This window comes from Ailuropoda melanoleuca, chromosome 9, assembly GCF_002007445.2.
Source record: "Ailuropoda melanoleuca isolate Jingjing chromosome 9, ASM200744v2, whole genome shotgun sequence".
NCBI lineage: Eukaryota > Metazoa > Chordata > Mammalia > Carnivora > Ursidae > Ailuropoda > Ailuropoda melanoleuca.
In genome coordinates, this window is record NC_048226.1 from 39,542,128 (window position 1) to 39,561,366 (window position 19,239).

Below are 19,239 nucleotides of genomic sequence, written 5' to 3' on the forward strand. Positions count from 1 at the left end.
GATAACTAATGTCTTTCTTCCACTCCTTCCCATGCGTTTTCTCTACTTTCTCTTTCTGGAACTCAAAAGCCTTGTGTCTTCCGGGCCTATCCCCCATGCTTTTATATTTTCTGCTCTCTATATTTTTGTTTCCTGGCAGGTGTTTTCCATTCTATCTTCTATATCTCCAAATTTGATCTTTAGCCCTGACCAATATGTTATTTTGCACTTTGGCAAACTCTTTTAGTTTTCAAGAACTCAACTATTTTCTCATTGCTCCTTTTTTAATATCACCTTCTACTGGTTTTTATTACTGTAATAGCCTCTTAGATGTCCCTAAGGATATCGATTAGCAATTCAAAAAACAGTTCTGTACTATTCCTTGCATTATCTGTTTCCTCTTGAATCAGTTGTGGTGTATTTATCTTGGATTTTCTTTTTTAAGTTGTTTCCTCTCAAATGTCTGGTAGACATTTGTTCATATTCATGAATAAAGGACTACACTGATTTGTGTCTGTAAAATGGTTGGTCCTACGGACATGCAGGCTTTTACATTAATGGCGCACGAGGGGAAATAGCCACGCTGCCCTCAGATCCCCCAAACTACTAACTCAAGGAGAGTTGCACTCTGAGAAGTTGCACTCTGGGGTGGGGTGGGGTGGCTTTTCTTTCTCTCCATGTCAATTATTGTTAGGCTCTACTCTGCCACTCTCCCCAGCCCTATCTACTCTGCTTAAGCAGTTCTCCAGGCAGCTCCACCTGGGACAAATACACCAGTGGCTGCAAAATGTTGTGGGCCTTTTGTCCTTCGAACAGTTACCTTTGTGCCTGGAGCTTCTTGAGAGCTCCACGGGGAGAATAGTTCTGTCTGCTAGCTTCTAGAATGTGTACTCTGAGCTGTGTGTTTCTCCATCCTGGGTTATGTGTCTACATAACCTCTTTTGCATTCTACATCCCAGAAATTATTTAAAATCTCAGGTTTGTTCATTGTAACTACTGTTGTCTTTCATGCTGCGTTGACTTTTTTCTTTTTATCTTTATTAGCTTTTTACTGGAATCTCAGGAAGAAGGAGTGCAATATGTGCCCAACTATATGCTTATAGGTGAGCCAGCCTTGATGGCTGCATGTAATCCTGACCCCTGGACACAGTTCGGGGATTAAGGGTGAGCATCTAACTGAGGCCAGAACAACGAACGGTTTTGCAGTCAGGATTGAGAAAGAGAAATGAAGTCTCTGGTTGATAGACATCTTAGTCTATTTAAGCTGCTGTAACAACATACCCCAGATTGGGTAGCTTATAAAAAATAGATAATTTTGTTTCTCACAGTTTTGGAGGCTGGAAATCCAAGACCAGGATGCCAGCATGATCAGGTTCTGGTGAAGACCCTCTTCCAAGGTTGCAGACTGCTGAACTTCTATCTCACTGCACCCACACAGGGGAGGGGAGGAGGGATTTCTCAGATGCCTCTTTTTTAAGGGCACTCTCCACCTCCTTGTCCTAATTACCCCTCACATGCCCCACCTGCTGATACCATCACCTTAGACATTAGGTTTTCAACATGAATTTGGCTGTGTGGCAGGGAAAGATACAAACATTTGATCTACAGCAATAGATTGTGAAGGAAAACCATCAGGAATTTGGGGGGGGGGTAGCACCATGTTGCCAACTGTGAGCACTAGAGAAATACAGAGAGGCACTGAGAGAAAAACCTTAGGGAAGCCCAGTTACATTTCCTTCTTGGTTTCCCATCATAATAATTGTCTCTCTGATTTACATTAGCTCTGTGTGAATTTCTGTCACAGTAAGAGAGCCAGAAATCACACACCATCTTGGTCCTCTTGGAGGGTGTTACTTTGGCTGGCTGCTGGGGAAAAAGCACAAGAAGGAGATATACCAGGAAGCCCGAGTTTCTCCCACAGTGCGATGATGGCCATGTCCTTAACCTCTGCAAATAATAAACCCCTTGTAAAGTGAGGAGAAAGTAGGAATAAGATGGAGGCTCTTTCCTTGGAGCCTAATTTTAAAGGTTCTGTCAACAAACTTGGGGGAAGGGGTGCAATATATGTCCCCAACTTCCCACAGAGGTAATTTAATTCTAAAGAAACACTATGTAACTTTAAACATGTATCAGCTTGCTATGTTCAAAAATGGCAAAATGTTCACTGGGAAACAAAAATAAAACCCACTATCATTTTGTTCAAGCGGTCTGTACTTGTGTCCCCCGGCCCCCCAATTTTTAGCTTCTTTAACCGTTTGTATAGCCTTAAGGAAGCCGCTTTCCCACCTAAAGACTAGTCCTTTCCCCCAACTCCACTTTTTCTCTTCCCTAATTTATCTCTTGCCCTATTTCACATTTTATTAAAGCTTTTACTTTTGGGAATTGCTGTCTTACCTTTAAGAGATTTAAGAAATAATTCTAAACTACTCCGCACAAAAAAGTTCAATAACTTCAAAATAAAAACTCAATTTGTTCAAACCTACATTACACCCTCTTGGTTAAAAGACCCTTGAGGGCAGAACCCAAGTCACTAGATGGTTTTTACCCTGTGCTTACAACCGAGGAGGGGCTCAGAACCCCTAAGATGAAATGTAAAACAGGAACAGGATCAAAAAGACATTGTAAATAACCTTAACTTTCTTTCCTCTGCCATGTCGGGGATGTGCATGGGCACTTTCTCTAGTGACTCAGTGACTTTAGTCTTCAACTATCTTCAGAGACCCGAAGAAGGAAGCAGCAGCAGAAGCAGCCTTGGGATTTCAACCAGCTTCATCACGGGGACTGCAGGCCTCACTTCCCGGCTCCCTCACCTGGCTTCCCACCTGGAGCCTCTGAGCCGCTCACCCTCCAGCTTTCCCCAGCCGGGGCCGCAACGCTCTCGGGGGCGGCCAGGCCCACGGCCCCCGCAGCGTCTCGTTAATGCTCGCGAGTTCGAAGGGGTGGTACTGGTAACGACACGCAACAGCTTTCTGAGCTCAAAGTGCGATAAAATACTTCTGGCATTTGTGATTTGATGAACCCTTAAGAAGTAATAATCTTTGGTTTTTAAAATCTATTGTGACAAAAATCCGAGCCAGGCAGGAGTCGAACCTACAATCTTCTGATCCGTAGTCAGACGCGTTATCCATTGCGCCACTGGCCCTCCACATGAGGAGAAACTGAGGGGATGTACAAATTAGAGTGGTAAGAGGCCACACTCGACAGTCACCCCCGACGCAGGGTAGTACAGGAAAAGCAAAGGAACGTGGCGTCGGATTCTCTGAGCCTCAGCACCCCCAGCCCTAGACACACGAGAAAGGGGCCTCTTTCCCCAGTGGGTCAGGGTTCCATGAGGTGGAGCCGGGTTGTCTTTCTGCGCACGCGTGAAACAATACACAGGCTTTCGCTCCCTTCCCCGCCCCGTTCCTCAATTACGCATGCTCTATTCGACTCCTAACGAGCGGCTGTACTTGCTCGGGTTCCTGAGTTTGAATCTCAAGGGGCACGAAAAGTTCGCCCGTCCCTTCGATAGCTCAGCTGGTAGAGCGGAGGACTGTAGCTGACTTCCTGGTAAGAGACATCCTTAGGTCGCTGGTTCGATTCCGGCTCGAAGGAGACAACGTGCTCTTTTGGTTTTGTTTTTTTAATACCAACTTTGTATGATTTACGGCCCGTTCCACGGGTCCCCTTCCCTAATACACATAACATTCCAACGAACAGTTGGAAATGCTTGCACTTTCGCTACAGTTTGGGCCTACGGCAGTATCCCCCGTGTGAAATCTTTTGTGAATCACCCTAACCTGCGGCCGAAGTGAGTCTGCGCTCGGCGGGGCGGCTGCTGGGCCACACGGCCTTCTGCTTGTCCCTAAGCCGTCTTCGGCGTTTCGCGAGTCCCCTGGGCACAGAGAAAAGCTCCGAGCCAGCCGCTGGCCCTTTTCCTCAGAGCTCTGGAGAGCGGGCACCGCGAGCGCTCGTTCCAGCTGTCGTGAGGAAACGGGGTTTCGCTAGAAGGATACCTTATGGTCAACAAACCTGGGAGTCACAAAAGGAACGCGGTGGAAACCACACAAACCTTAGAAAGTAAAAATTATGAAGGAAAGTCGACACACTGTTATCCCACTTCCTTCGATAGCTCAGCTGGTAGAGCGGAGGACTGTAGGCGCTGTGCCCGTGGCCATCCTTAGGTCGCTGGTTCGATTCCGGCTCGAAGGAGAGAGGTGGTTTATTTTGCTACTTTGGCTTTAGCTGTAAGGTTTGATCAAGAAAAATAGTTTCCGTTTCTAAATGCTCTGACCTCTCTCTAGTGGAAGAGATAACGGGCTGTGCCCAGCGGTGGGGGATTAGCTCAAATGGTAGAGCGCTCGCTTAGCATGCGAGAGGTAGCGGGATCGATGCCCGCATCCTCCAGTTCTTTTCTCTTCCCCTGTGGTAGTTTTTCTTTTGATTCTCATTCAACTCGAAGTAGAACTTGAAGTCAGCCATCGGACAAGCGAGAGGTGGGACGAGCTTGAGGTTACAGCTCCCTAAAACTTCCCAGACAAGGGATAACGGGTGCTGACAGTTTATTCTCACAACTTAAAAATCTTAGACCCATTTACTTTGGGAAGTTCACGAAGCTGGTTCTTTTTCTGTCCAAAAACGGCTACAGATTGCAGTTAACATCTGTGCCACTCTCTGTGATTTGTGATTCTTCGCTGCACTTCCAGAGACCCATCTGATACTAAACTGCCCATATTTAGGGGGAACTGACAGAAAAACAAAACAGCACAAAAAAACATAGAACTTGGGAAAAGGACGCTGGCTGCCTTAAACTTACGTTGAGCCGAGGAAGTGAGAACCATTCTGCTTCATCTCAACTGAGCTCAGTGGAGTGTCCAGCTATTAGGATAGGATAAAGCAATGGGGGTAGGGGAAGAGAGGTGAGGAAATGGAGGGCGGCCTTAAACCCAGAGGCTTGCTACTTAAGGAGAGTTCTAATGCCATTTTCCTCCCGCGAAGTAATTGTGGAGAATTGGAGACCAGCACTGAAGAGGAATTAAAAAAAAAATCTATTTATTGAGCATAGTCTATTTTGTTAAAGACAAGACAAAAAATAAATACACACACACTCACCAAAAGATTCAGAAATTGAGCAGAATACACACAAAGGCTTTTCTGGTAATAAATTCTAACTATTCTAATTTATTAGAATATAGCCATTGAAAAGCTGTTGAAACGTTATGCAGTTATTAACACAAAACATACATTTTCAGAGACAAAGACAACAGTAGAAATATTACCTTTTTTGAGGATTACAAATAATAAGTGACAATTCTTTTATCTCATTTACCTTTTAGTGTTCTAGGCAAACTGCACGTTNTGACAATTCTTTTATTTCATTTACCTTTTAGTGTTCTAGGCAAACTGCACGTTTTTGTTACCAATGTGTACAACCTGCCACATTTTATTGGTATATCTTTCCTTTTCTAGGATAGTCTCCATTTTTATCTCATTTTACTTATTTCAATAAAGTATTTAAATTGAGTGTATAGTGATTGATTTAAAATATATCATTATTTTCATGAAAATAAATTTACAAAGTAGGAAAAGGAATACTTTTATCAGATGATATGTCCCAGTTTTAGTTGAGATTATGAGTGCTCTGACTGACTGGAGGAGCTAGCAGTAAAATTATAAGTGACTGTAAGAGCAAGAAATGGATAATAAAGTGGAAGTAATACCCCCAAAATCCAGGTGGAGAGCACATGTTCAGGGCCAGTGAGCTGGGCAAGAACTCAAACAACATCTCAGGATTAGCAACTCAGGTGTGGAATGGAATTCATATCAAAAGTCTAAAGGTATAAGCTGAGAGGCAATGTTGCACATAGTCATGTGGGCTGTGAAATCTGATGGCCTTTCTTGGCTTTCACATTCCCTAGCCAAGTGACATTAGGCAAGTTGCTTGATATCTTGGTGCTTCAGTTTCCTTGTTTGTTAAATAGGGGTGATAAAATGGTACCTACTTTTAATTGAGATGTAACATGTAAAGCCCATATTACAGGGCCTGGTACATAGTAAACATACTATAAACATTAACTGTTATTAGTGTACATGATCAGTACCATAAAGGGAAGGCCTGGAGGGAATATTCTGAGGGTTTGCATGTGTGTTTATACAAATATATATGGAAGTGCAGGAAAGAGATGTTTGGATCTACTGTGGAGGGAAAGTAGAACAATCCTAAAAATGCAAAATGATAGTTACATAAATTATGGTATGACTATTTAATGGAGTATATACAACCATTGAAATTATACTTATTAAGAAATATTGACATGGGGGGCGCCTGGGTGGCACCGCGGTTAAGTGTCTGCCTTCGGCTCAGGGCGTGATCCCGGCGTTGTGGGATCGAGCCCCACATCAGGCTCCTGTGCTGTGAGCCTGCTTCTTCCTCTCCCACTCTCCCTGCTTGTGTTCCCTCTCTCACTGGCTGTCTCTATCTCTGTCAAGTAAATAAATAAAATCTTTAAAAAAAAAACAAAAAANGGTATATACAACCATTGAAATTATACTTATTAAGAAATATTGACATGGGAAATGTTAATCAAATGCTAATTTAATAAATTGGGTACCAGACAATATAAACAAGCATTATCTATTGAAAAGACTGAAGAATGCATTAGAATATTAACAGCAGTGATCTTTAGATAATAACATTACTGTGATTTTTTTCTTCTTTAAAATTATAAAATATTGTCTAATTTCTGTAATAAACATTTATAAGTTTTATTTGATAATATAAGATGCATTTTTAAAAAATAACAGCTAACAGCACTTCCTATAAGCCAAGGACAGTTCTAGTTACTTTACATGTATTAACTCATATGAATGTTTTTTCAAAAAGAAAACACCAGGCCCAGATGGCTTCTGTGGTGAATTCTACCAAACAATTAAGGAAGAAATAATACCAAGTATACACAGACTTTCAGAAAATTGAAGAAGACGGAATGCTGTCCAACTTAATCTATGAAACCAACATTATCCTGATCCCAAAGCCACACAAAGACATTATGAAAAAAGAAAACTACAGACCAGTATCCTTCATGAAAATAGATGCAAAAATCTTAAACAAAATTTTAGCCAGTTAAATCCAACAATTCATAAAAAGGAAAATACATCATGACCAAATGGAATTTATTCCAAGAATACAAGGCTAGTTCAACATTCAAAAACCAACATAGCTCTCATAGTAAACAGGCTAAAGAAAAGTAACCACATGATCATTTCAGTAGAAGCAGAAAAAGCATTTGAGAGATTCCATATCCATTCCTGAGTTTGAAAACTATCAGCAAACTTGGAAGGGAAAGGAACTTCTTCAACCTGATAAAGGCTTCATTGAAAAACACACACTTAATATTAATAATATGAATGCTTTTCTCCTAAGAACAGGAACAAAGCAAGGATGTTCGTTTTGAGGTTTTTAGCCAGTACAATAAGGTAAGAAAGAAAAGTAAAAGACCTCCAGATTGGAAAGGAAGAAGTAAAACCATCTCTATTCACGGATATCTCATTTTTTAAAATATTGATTACATGTTGAAATAATAGTTTATATTTTGGGGGTGTTAAACAAAATCTTTTAATAACAATAATATCATTTGTTTCTGTTTTTTAATGTGGCTACTAGAAATGTAAAGTTATACATATGTCTTATACTTGTCACTCACATCTTATTTCTACTGGACAGATAGGTCAGGGAGGTAGGTAGGAGCCAGATCATGTCAGGCCTTAGAGACCACAGTGAGGATTAATGTTTTTTATCCCACGGGTAATAGGACCATTAGTGAGATTTAAATAGGGAGTGACATATGAGAAACAGATTGCAGAAAGCAAGAGTGAATTCAGAAAAATCAGTCGAGACTGAGGTGGAGGGAAGGTGAGGCAGGTTGTGTGTGCTGAGACTGGAGTCAAGAAGGGCCAGGGGTTCAGTCATGACAATTGGAAAGGCCTCAGGCTAAAGTATTTGCTACTAGTTGGGACAGTCACTGTTCATTTCTGGCATGTGAATTATGCCAAGAAATGTTCAGAGAAAAGTAAAATGTTTTAATTTTCTAACATATCCTCAGAGATACTTATGATGAATTAAAATGCATAAACAACAGATTTGGAGGAGTAATTATCAAGAAGAAAACCTTACAGCCAGAAGTTTGCAAACTATCTCATGAAAGAAATGCCATAGTGTTAGCCTTTGTAAAGTACTTTTCAAGTTGATTCATTTCTCTTTGATTTTAGATTTTGTAAAATGTTCCTTTTCATTAAAAATTTTTAAAATCACATATCCAAGTTGCCTATTGCCAGACAGACAGCTAAATTGAAGAGACTGACAACGGAGACAGAAGAAAAATGTTAAGTATTTTGTAGATATCATGAGTTGAGTCCTTGGTGTAAAAAGATTGCAAGAATCCTTTTACTGGAAAGAGAGTTCTGGGTTATATTTTTTTCAAGTAACTTGTAAAGTTGGTTAGAAAATGCTTTTCTAACTCACACCCTGAGCCCCAGAATACCAAAATAACATACTGTACATATGTCTTCTGTGGTCAGATGGGTTATATCTAGCAGCACTGATCAACAGAGCCTGGCTCTTAGAACATCAGCTCATCTAAATCCTGGATGAAGTGCTGCCTTCTCCCACTGGTCACGTATTAGTGTTCTCACTAACTGAGGGAGGGAGCGAGAGTGGGAGGGAGGGAGGGAGGGATGGAGGGAGGGATGGATGGATGGATGGATGGATGGATGGAACAGTTGGATATGGCAGGGAAGAATTAATAACCTCACTGTTTTAGTGTAAGAGGACCTGGTCAGCACAATATTAAGCATTGGTCTTTGTTCTGGCATGGAATTAAAGTGATTTTCAAGAGATGTAACTGGGTCTGGAGTTGACCTGAAAGTCCCGATTCACTCATGCCCTCGTGTTCCAGGCTAACTAAACCTCCTTTTTAAGCGGTTCCTAATTCTCTGCCTCCACATCCACACCATCTGGCGTTCTTTCCCTGTTTTAATGTCTTAGCCACCAACTTTCTCATTTCCAGTGGATACAAGAAGGAAGAATTCTCCTTCCTCTCTACCTTAGATGTTGAGCCAGAAGCAAGATCAGCATTCTAGTGCCTTTTGTTTTCTCTTCCTTCCAGCAGGGCTGCTCTCTCTCTGCCTCACTGCTTTGCTTCAAACCGTATCGATTTTTTTTACTTCTTTTTAGCCCACCTTCCATTTGACCTTAAGTCTGCTACTCTGTTTGATGAATGACCAGCTCCGTGAGCTAAGCCTTGATTATTTTCAAGTACCTGTATTTGCAATTACCTATGCTAAAGAGACAAAGAGAACGTGGGTAAATGAAATGCTAAGAACATTCTGGTTCCCTGGCTCTCTTCTAATGACTCCAACTCCCAGAATGGTCTTTCTTGTTTTGCAAGTTAGGATGAAGAGTTGATGTTGCTCTTGTAATTGTTCTGGGGTTAGAAGTTCATACCACTCTGCCCAGGAAGTATAAAATCCACTAAAAGAAGGAGACCCTGTTCCTGTTAGAGAATCCTGTAAATACACTCCAATTTTCTCCCAAGATTTTTTTTATATCACATATTCTAGAGCTGGTTGTTCAGTATGGTAACCACTAGCCACCTATGGCTGTTTAAACATAAGTTTGAATTACATAAAATTTAAAACTCAGATCCCAAGTTGCATTATACACATTTCAAGTACTCAATAGTCACCTGTGTCTAGAAGTTACATAGTACAGATAGAGAACATTTACATCATTACAGAAAATTCTAATGGAGAGTGTGCTGTAGAGCATGGGTGTGGTATAGCTTAGTGGGTGAGGTCATGGGATTTGTAGTCAAAAGATGTTCCTCCGAATCTGCTTCACAACTAGCAGCCATTTGACTAGGCAACTAATTGGCTGAGTTACAGTCGGCTCAATGGAAATTATAATACCTATTATAGAGAGCTATTATAAGAAATGATTAGTACTCTGTACATTTTTATTATGTTTGTTGTGGCAGTACACAGTTGACCTTTGAACAACGTGGAGGTAAGAGTGCTGACCCCCCAAGCAGATGAAAATCTGCATATAATTTTTAACTGCTCCCAAATTTAACTACTAATATCCTACTGTTTAAATATTAACTACTAATATTCTACGGCTGACCAGAAGCCTTACTGATAACATAAACAGTCAATTAACATATATTTTGTATATTACATGTATTATATACTATATTCTTACAATAAAGTACTGGAGGTCCGCACTCCTCCACAGTGTTTGTTATGGTTTTAACCAGTTTTTGGAGGTTTAATGTCAGATCTGTCATTCCCCAGGCAAAATGAGAAAAGAAAATGTTATTAAGAAAATTATAAGGAAGAGAAAGTACACTTACAGTACTGCACTGTACAAAAAAAATCCATATATAAGTTATTGTTCAAGGATCAAACACAGTCCTAAAACTAACAGATTTTAGAACCCCCTTTTTTCCTTCCCAAGATGAACACACCAAAACCCACATTTCACTCCTGTGCTATGTCTCCTGAAGTCTGGGCCCACTTGGCCTGGTAGCTAGAGGTTGAAAGAGGTCAAAAGTCTTCTCTTTCTGTTTTCATGACTTAATGCCAAGTCTGCTGTTGGGCATGTAGTCAGGTTCCTACGGACTCATCTTGCTTCCTCTGACTTATCTGGGGAATTGGGAAACTGCTGGTCCTCCAGGAGGTGAGAGCAGTGGAGGTTTGGCTTCAGCTTCTCAATGTGTATAAACATAACCCTGTCCTAGTTTGGTAGGACTTGGGAATGAGGGGCAACTGGGGCCTCCAACTAAACCAACTCCCTGGGTAATTGCCCCCAGTTGGTTTCAACCCTCTCTCCTGGTTGTGGTGGGTGGGGGTTTGGGAAAGGGAGAAGGCTGTGCATCACTCCTATACAGGCCAGGACACCTTCAGGAGACTGAGCTGGTTGTCATGACTCTGTGGAGACACAGATCCACTCTAAAACCCAGAGCCTTGAAATGGGATTCAGTTTCAGAATTTTCCCTATCTTTTAAACTCTGTGAATGATTTGGGAGCAGACTAAAATTTTCCCTAGAGCAGAGTGCTACTCCCATGTACCACTCTCAATTCACATGCCTACCTCATGCCCTGCTGGTCTCTGAGAGTGGGAAGGAGCAAAGAATGGAGAAAAGAGGTGAAGAGGGGAAAGTGGTAATTACCCATCAACTTGACTTTTAAGCCTATGGGATTCTTGCTAGTTTGCTGGGTCGCCTCCTAGAGGCCGTTCTAAGAAAAAGTACAAGGCAAGAAACAAAAACAGAGAGGAAAGGGATCAACTTTACATCAAATAATTGAATTGAAGATTCTTAATGTCGAAATTAATATTGTTTCAAAGGTTCCCCTCCCCCCACAAATACTGTTAAGCTAGGTTATGAACACCACTCACTTACAGATAAAAGAACTGAAATTCAGCTAAGTGAGGTCAGTTTCCCAAGACCACAAAGTGAGGTAGACATGGAAGCTGGATTGGAAGGACTGTCTCCTGACTCACTGTGCACCTCTCACTGCATCATCGCTGGTTGCTCAGACTCAGAGCACCTGAGTCAGCCCTGTGGATCCTAATTTCATAGCCTCAGAGTCCCTTTCCTCCTTTCCTTCCCCACTGCCATCGCCCAGTGCCAGGGCATCATGACCTCTCACCTAGGCTATTGGCGACAACCTCCCATCTGCTCTTTATCTAGGTCACCTTCACCCTAATCTATCCCAACCACCACTGTGAGACTAATCTAAGTAATGCACAGCTCTCGCGGAAATGTTTCTGCGAGAAACTTTCAACAACTTCCTGTTGCCTAATTTCTTAAGTGTTAAAAACTCTTTAGCCCAGTATTTGTGGCCTGCTAATATGCCAGCAGCATGCTCTGCACTGGGCCCAAAGCACCGTGCGCTCTGAGCATTCCCTGCACTCCTGTGCCTTGCTGTCTTTGCTTCTGTGCCTTGCCCTGGAAAGCCCCAACTATGCCCCACCTGACTATACACCCATTCACCTAAGTTCTCAGAGGATCAACCCACCCATGAAGCCCTTCTGATGAATCCAACTCTGAAAGTTTGTGTCTCTTTATCACATTTTGTTTCGTACTATGTTTCTGTATATAAGTGTCTTATTTCCACTGTTAGACTGAGCTCCTTGAGGACAATCACCTGCGTCTTGTTTGTTTTTCCATCCACGGAGCTGAGCACAATGGGGACACATGATAAACACTCAGTGAATATTGTTTGAAAGAATGAATTCCTCTAATAAGGATAGTCTTGGCTATATTGTACCTTACTAGTTCAAGTGCTTTTCCTTAGATTGAAGAGTCTTTTACTGTAGAAACTTTATCTTTCCTAGAAAAGAACTCACATATTGCGTTCAGACCTCCATAGCCCATGTAATGATAATACAGTTAACTGCCTAGGCTGGGTGAACTGAATTAACTCAGTAAAAACAATGTCACCAATTCCCTTCTTTCCTGGACTTGCTAAAATATACTGAAAGGAATCACAAAATTCTCCTAAGATGCCTGAAATGTTTATGAATACATGTAACTTATTATTAGCTAATCGAGCTTCTTAGATTCTCAATAAGCTTTCAGTGCCCACAGCAATAAGACCATAAATAACCAGCCACACTGACCTACTCTTTACTTGTGATTAAGCACATACTGGCAATATATTGATAAAATGTGTTCACTGTTTGAATTTTAAATCAAGGAGAAATTAACCTGCAAATTCATCACATATAAATAAGATACGTATCTCTTTTTCATTTTTGATCTGATTTTTAATTTTTAAATAATTATATATTGATGGAACAGTTCTTTCACAAAATCCTGGCAAACAACATGATCGCTGTTTATGACTCAAGAGCACACCAAGAACATCAGAAATGACCAGGAAGACTGTCATTTAAAAAATCAACTTGGAGGAGGAGGCCAATGCAAAGAGGTGTAGGAGGGATTTCAGACCAGAGAAAATCCAGGTATGGAAGCAGGACTCTATTTTTACTTCAGTTGGCAGCAGCACTTGTATCTGTTCCCTGCTTTACGGAAAGATGAAATAATGGGTCTCCTACCCCATATGCCAGTTACTACCACATTATTGATTATTGCTGCAAACTAAATTTAAATTTTAAAAGATTGCCAAGTTTTCTTTGTGTTTTTGGTGTGTGTAAGGAGGGGGTTGTAGGCATACAGGATGAAAGAGGGGTTTAGGGAGGAAGGAGACCAATGCGGAAGAAAAAAGAACTTACCAGAATTTTATTCACAACTTTTTTAAAAAATGGGACATCGACTGGTGTTTGGATTTTTTTTCATAGATACTTTCATGGTGAAAAGGATTGAAATCAGTTTTTGAATCAGAATTTTTCCCGGACCACAACTCTCACAAAGATGAAAAAAAAAATCAACATTTAGCATGTCTTTAGATGACTGCCTTTGTAAAGCCAGGAGAATGAATTTCGAGACATGTTTTGTGCGTTTTCATTTAAGACAGTATGATCGTGCTACTCTTGGAGACTCGCTTCCTGAACTCCCAAGGCCGAAATAGCATTTGTTATACAGTTAGACTCTTGGACTGCATTCTCCCCAGTCCTGGAGCAAGCCGTCACCACTGTCTTATTGAGTGTTCACAGAGGGTGTGGCTCAGTGACTAGGCATGCACATTTGCATTTGTTGTTGACAACTGTCTGCTTCAACCTCCCTCTCCTCACCACCCTGTCTAAATGGGGTTTGTAATCCTTCTTCCCACCCACTCTCTTCACTCCCTGGGGCAGGAATGTTGGCTTCTGTCCTCTGTCACCTGTCAGAATCCATCCTCCTGACACTGGCTTATATGGACAAGTCAGCCCACTGTCACGTGACACCCCCCCCCCCCCCCCCCGCCCCGCTGCTAAAAACAGATCCGGACACCTCCTCTGAACCTGGGCCTGAAACAATGTCTGCCACCGAGAAAACCATAAAGGACACTTGATCACCCAATCCTTGGAATTCTTTCCAGGAAACACTTGCAGAAACCATTCGGAGCACCCTTTCCCTGGCAGTGCACAGAAGATCGGCTAGGAGATGAGCGCATCTTTGAATTATAAGTCTTTTTCCAAAGAGCAGCAGACCATGGATAACTTGGAGAAGCAACTCATCTGTCCTATCTGCTTAGAGATGTTCACAAAACCCGTGGTTATTCTCCCCTGTCAGCATAACCTGTGTAGGAAATGTGCCAGTGATATTTTCCAGGTAGGTTTGTTTGGAATTTAGAGGGGTAAAAAGAGTCTCTTTTCTCAGAATCAAGTGCTTAACTTTTAGGCGAATTCTTTTAGAAAACTTTTTAAGGCAGCATTCGTTTTAAGAAAAACATTTTTTTTAATGATTTGCTTTGTGCTTTGCTGTCTGCCTCCTCCTTACTCCCAAATCTAGTTTTACTTAAATACTAAGAATCATATTTGTTTAAAAAAAAAAAAAAACTCAAAACATTGAATCTGTTTCAAAATTGTAAATGAATTGCTGCCCAAGATGTTAACGTTGGAGTTTCTGGCTGGAAGTTTTGGTTATGAAAACATTGGATGGAAAGTGCCTCATGCTGAACGTGGTACGTGGTCATTGACTGTGGGTGAGTGCTGGCCCTGTGTTTTAGGACCACTTGCTGAGAATGCCCTAAGGGATTATCTCATGGCCAGCTTAAAGTAGAAGTTGATGTTGTTTGTAGTAACAGAGTGAAAAGAAGTCTCAGAAAAACTACGTGTGGCATTACTCAATTCCTCTTTTCTCGCTTGGCAAGAACAGGCCTCTAACCCGTATTTGCCCACAAGAGGGGGTACCACTGTGGCATCAGGGGGCCGGTTTCGCTGCCCGTCCTGTAGACACGAAGTGGTTCTGGACAGACATGGGATATATGGCCTTCAGAGGAACCTACTGGTGGAAAATATCATTGACATCTACAAGCAGGAGTCCACCAGGTATGGTTCCTCCGTGTCTCAACCCCATTTGAAGCTTGTTGTTGTCTATTTGTTTGTTTGTTCTAACAGATCAATACACCAAATGCTTGTTTGCCAATCACAGACATTGTTTTCTCAGAAAATCTTTCTCCAAGGGAGTCCTTCCCAATGTGAGAATTGCTCATGGAAGGAGAAGGCAGCTGGTGCCCAAGGCCTTCGTATCGATTTAAGAATGAAGTAATTCATTGGCACTAATCCATTCGGTAATACGGAAAGAGGCATACTGCGGCCCACCCAAGCCTTGTATGACGTACGTTTGAGACGTCTCTGCACTTCGCAGGTCCTTTGTGGCTCCAGAGTCGACACAGCAGAAAATTTATAGTACAAAACCTCAAGGAAAACAAATAGAAATGGCATTTTCCAAAATAGTCCCGGTCCTAGTTTAGACAGTCTCATCTGAAAATTGCCTAGATGATCATAATAAAAACAAAGTTCTCTAACATTGTTAGTTATGGTACGGACTCTGGGAAGTTGCAAAGCAATGCACAGTCCTGTCCTTTAGCAAGTTAAAGTTTAGAGACATGGGTGGGGGGGATGGCATTCAGGTTATGCTTCTCTAGTCTCTAGAGTGTATTTCCCTCTCTAGTCTCTTAGCATTCACCTGTTGATTGATACTCAGTAGATGCATCCATTCATTTAAAAAACAAACAAACAAAAGCTTCTTCCTCATCAAATCACATTGGCTATAGAGTTCCTTTCCTAGAGACAACGCAGGAGTTCATTCCTAGAAGGCAGGGTGTGAAGGGCCCTTTTTCAATTGTACACAGGTCAGTCGGGTCCACAAAGCTTGATAGCAATATTGAGACCATCTGGAAATGAACTCATTGTGATTCTTATTAGGAGACATGTATTTATGGAACATCTGCAGGGCTCTAAGAGCCTTGCACTCTTAGAAGGAAAGCTGTTCTATAAATCTAACATATAATTATTATAATCATTATGGCTATTAGTTTCTGCTTAAGATTCAAGCTAAATTAGATAGTGCCAGAATATAGATGGGATTGGGGAAGAAGAGTAATTGCTGATGACATACTGCAGAGACACGGAGTCAGCTATTTCCATTGCTTCCAGAGTCTCCGGAGAAGGAAAGTGCTATTGTTGCTGCTGTTGCTTCACAGATCTGATCTGATTGTGTTACGTTACTTTAAAATGCAAACACACACACTTTTAAAAAAAATAACCAATTAGTAACCCAGACAATTATTAGTGGTGTTTATATATAACAGCTGATTCAGTGCCTAGTACAGTGTCTTGCACAGAATGGTTACTTTGTAAGTGCCCACTGAGGAAGCAACACCACAAAGCTTCTTCCANCCCACTGAGGAAGCAACACCACAAAGCTTCTTCCATGTTCTATTGCATTTTGCTACTTGCTACAGTGAGAGCTTGAAATATGGGAAATAACAGCATTAATGTTATGAAATGCAGAGCAGAAGAAATATTTAAACTCGCAGCATTAGCAAAACCCCAAGATACATCCTTACTTTAACCATAAAGTCTACACGTGCATTTGCCAAAAAAGTGCCCAGGTGAGCAGACTGTATAAAAGTAACGAACCAAATTTCCAACCATGACGCTCATAACTGCATGCACTAGTGTTTTTCTGATTATCAAGTTCTACTTACGCTGTTATTTCTTGAACTTGAGACCTGCCTTTGGGACGTTTTTACTCGGTGGTAAAACCACAAGTTGCAAAGAGGGCCCAGGTGTTTCTGTTTGGGCATAAACCCAGGTGTTCCCTGGAGGCGGGCGGCCTTGCCAGCCCAGAAGTTTGAGCCTCAGAGTCCATTAGGCAACCTTAGAATAACCTTGGCTATACAGAGTGAGATGAACCCGTCTCTGGCTCACAGTAATTGGGGTGGGGACACAAAGGAGAGGGGCTGGTCAACTCTGACCTCCCACAGAAAGACTGGAGACTGTAGATCTCGACAACACCTGGCCTTCTTACCTAGACTTCTGCAGGAACCAGCCACAGTTTGGGAGGTGACAAGAGCAGGAATTTATTTCGCTAATATTAATCATGAAAGTTATAATAATTAATTTATAGTAAGTAAAACTAATACATGCCGAGTACTTCAACTTTACACATGAATCGTGTATAATTCTCTAATTCTCACAACAATGCTGTGAGATTGTGATTATTATTATTACCTTGTTAAAATTTCTGAATATTTCACTGAAGCTAACTCATATACATAATTTAAACACTGAAATAGTACAAGACCTCTAGGGAGGCCTCCACTCTCACCTCACTCTCTCTCCACCCCCAAGTCTCACTCCCCAGAGTCAACCACTTGTTTTAGTTTTTCTCTTATCACCCAGTGACATCTGTATACTACAACTATACACCCATTTCTTGATTTTTTGATGTACACATTCTCTATCGACTTTTCACTACACATGATCAGGACAGTGTCCCCACATGGCTGGGCTTTGCCTACGTGTACCCCTCCCTGGGTTGAATCCTTGTTTCCTAAAACCTATGTTTCTTTTGCTGGTTTATTCTGCTGTTTGTGTGGAGAACATCATCAGGTAATCTCCCAAAATATGCAGAAAGTTCTCCACTTTGCAGCTTCCCACACACGCCTGCCTTCAGAGTACCTGGCTTCCGAAGTTCCAGAGCCTTTCCCGGGTTCCGCAGCTCAGGTCAGCTTGCTCCTTGCAGCCTTCTCCCCTGCAGGCCCTTAGCAGAAATAAGATGCAACTCAAGCAGGTCACTTCCTTTCATCCAGATGTTCTCAATTGCCAACATTTGGTCGACATCTCTCATCTGCTGTCATCTTGCTTGTTTTTTGTCCTTATTGATTTCTACTAGACTGTGATTTTTAAGATTTCCTCGCTCTCATTTTAGTGGGATTTCCACAGGAAACACAAATAAAAGAGGCATAGGTTCACTCTGCCATATTTAATTAGAAGACCCTCAGGCCAATTTTCAGATACGAATGAAAGCGGAATCTGAAACAGGTTAAGTAACTTGCCCGAGGCCACACAGCTGCCACATGGGGAAGCCGAGCTGGAATTAAACTTGGAGATCAGTTTGACTGTAAGGGCACCACCTGCCATGCCTCACCAAGACCAGATGCCCACCCTTCGGGAAGCTCCACGATGGTCCCAGCAACCTGAGGCCAGAGAGGCTACAGACTCCTTGAGGCTGGCCGGCACTGAATGGCGAGGGGCCACTGCCCGCCTCGGAGCTGAGCCCTGAGTCACAACTGCAGCTCAGGCCCTCATGAAAGTGCATTTACATCATATTTATGCCATGTTTGACCCAAGTCTGTTATATGTTTTAAGCCGTCTAAAGGTTTCTATTACATACCCACTTATAAGTGGGGGATGTCTCTGAGCCTGTGCTGCCACCTAAACAAGAAAAATCTGGCAAGGAACATGGGCAGTAGTTCTCAGCCTATATCACATTATGGAAAAATAATCACAATCAAAACTAAACATACAGCCTTATGGCTATTGACACATTTTTAGTGTTTCTGTATACTCTGTATATAATTGTACTATATAGATTGTAGATGTGGTCTCTGGTCAGAGCTGTTGACATCAGAATAGCACATGGGCCACAGGCTGCCCTCAGGAAATGCTGCAGGGAGATCAGCCACAGAAGCATCACCTGTGCCATTTTCCAGTAAATGTGCTCCAGACACGTGCTCGACATTTATTATCACGAGACGGAGATACATGGTAGGGAAGTTATTGGAGGTGGAGAAGCCTTTGACCAAGCAAAGAGCAAACCACCACTCCTAGTCTCTAGATAACCCCCAGAGGGCTTTATCACTTATAAATGGAGTCTTCAGAATGTTGTCTGGCCCCTTCCTTTGGGGCTCATGAATGCCAAGTGTCCCTGGGTTTTCCCCATATTTCATATGCCTTACCCAGGTGAGTGGTTTTACGTTAGAGCACAAGGAGTACTGTCCATTAATCTGGCAGATTCTCTTTCCTTTCTCATTCATTCAACAAATATTTACTGAGTACGCATTCTATGCAGGCATCGTTCTGGGCAAAAAAAGAAGACAAACCTGCCCTCGTGGAACTCACATTTTGGTGGAGGAAACAGACCAGGCAGAGTTTACTTTCCTCAGTTGACTTCCAAGAATATAGCAGAAATTCAAGTCAGGAGGCCACAGACTTTATGGAAAACATATTGCTATAATACTGGAGAAAAATTGCTTTTACAAAAACCAGATTCTGAAATCTTGAAGCTGGAAGCCCATACAATTTCCTTACCAGACCCAGGGCTT

At 41.9% G+C, this 19,239-nt stretch overlaps 1 protein-coding gene and 4 non-coding genes across 5 annotated transcripts; 4 read left to right on the plus strand and 1 right to left on the minus strand.

The window, feature by feature from the left end:
* Positions 1-3,048: 3,048 nt before the first annotated feature.
* TRNAR-ACG lies at positions 3,049-3,121 on the minus strand. The gene has a single exon. It is a non-coding gene; the product is annotated as a tRNA-Arg (tRNA).
* A 359-nt stretch (positions 3,122-3,480) lies between these two features.
* TRNAY-GUA lies at positions 3,481-3,573 on the plus strand. The gene is made up of 2 exons: positions 3,481-3,517; positions 3,538-3,573. It is a non-coding gene; the product is annotated as a tRNA-Tyr (tRNA).
* Positions 3,574-4,080: 507 nt separating this feature from the next.
* Positions 4,081-4,170, plus strand: TRNAY-GUA. Its single transcript is given in 2 exon segments — positions 4,081-4,117; positions 4,135-4,170. It is a non-coding gene; the product is annotated as a tRNA-Tyr (tRNA).
* A 122-nt stretch (positions 4,171-4,292) lies between these two features.
* TRNAA-AGC lies at positions 4,293-4,365 on the plus strand. Its single transcript has one exon. It is a non-coding gene; the product is annotated as a tRNA-Ala (tRNA).
* A 3,232-nt stretch (positions 4,366-7,597) lies between these two features.
* On the plus strand, positions 7,598-15,225 carry LOC117803753 (tripartite motif-containing protein 55-like). Its single transcript, XM_034668135.1, has 5 exons — positions 7,598-8,339; positions 12,822-12,985; positions 14,002-14,234; positions 14,781-14,953; positions 15,057-15,225. Exons 3-5 carry the CDS (start codon positions 14,067-14,069, stop codon positions 15,160-15,162), a joined length of 447 nt encoding a protein of 148 aa, XP_034524026.1. The 5' UTR covers positions 7,598-8,339; positions 12,822-12,985; positions 14,002-14,066; the 3' UTR covers positions 15,163-15,225.
* Positions 15,226-19,239: the final 4,014 nt, after the last annotated feature.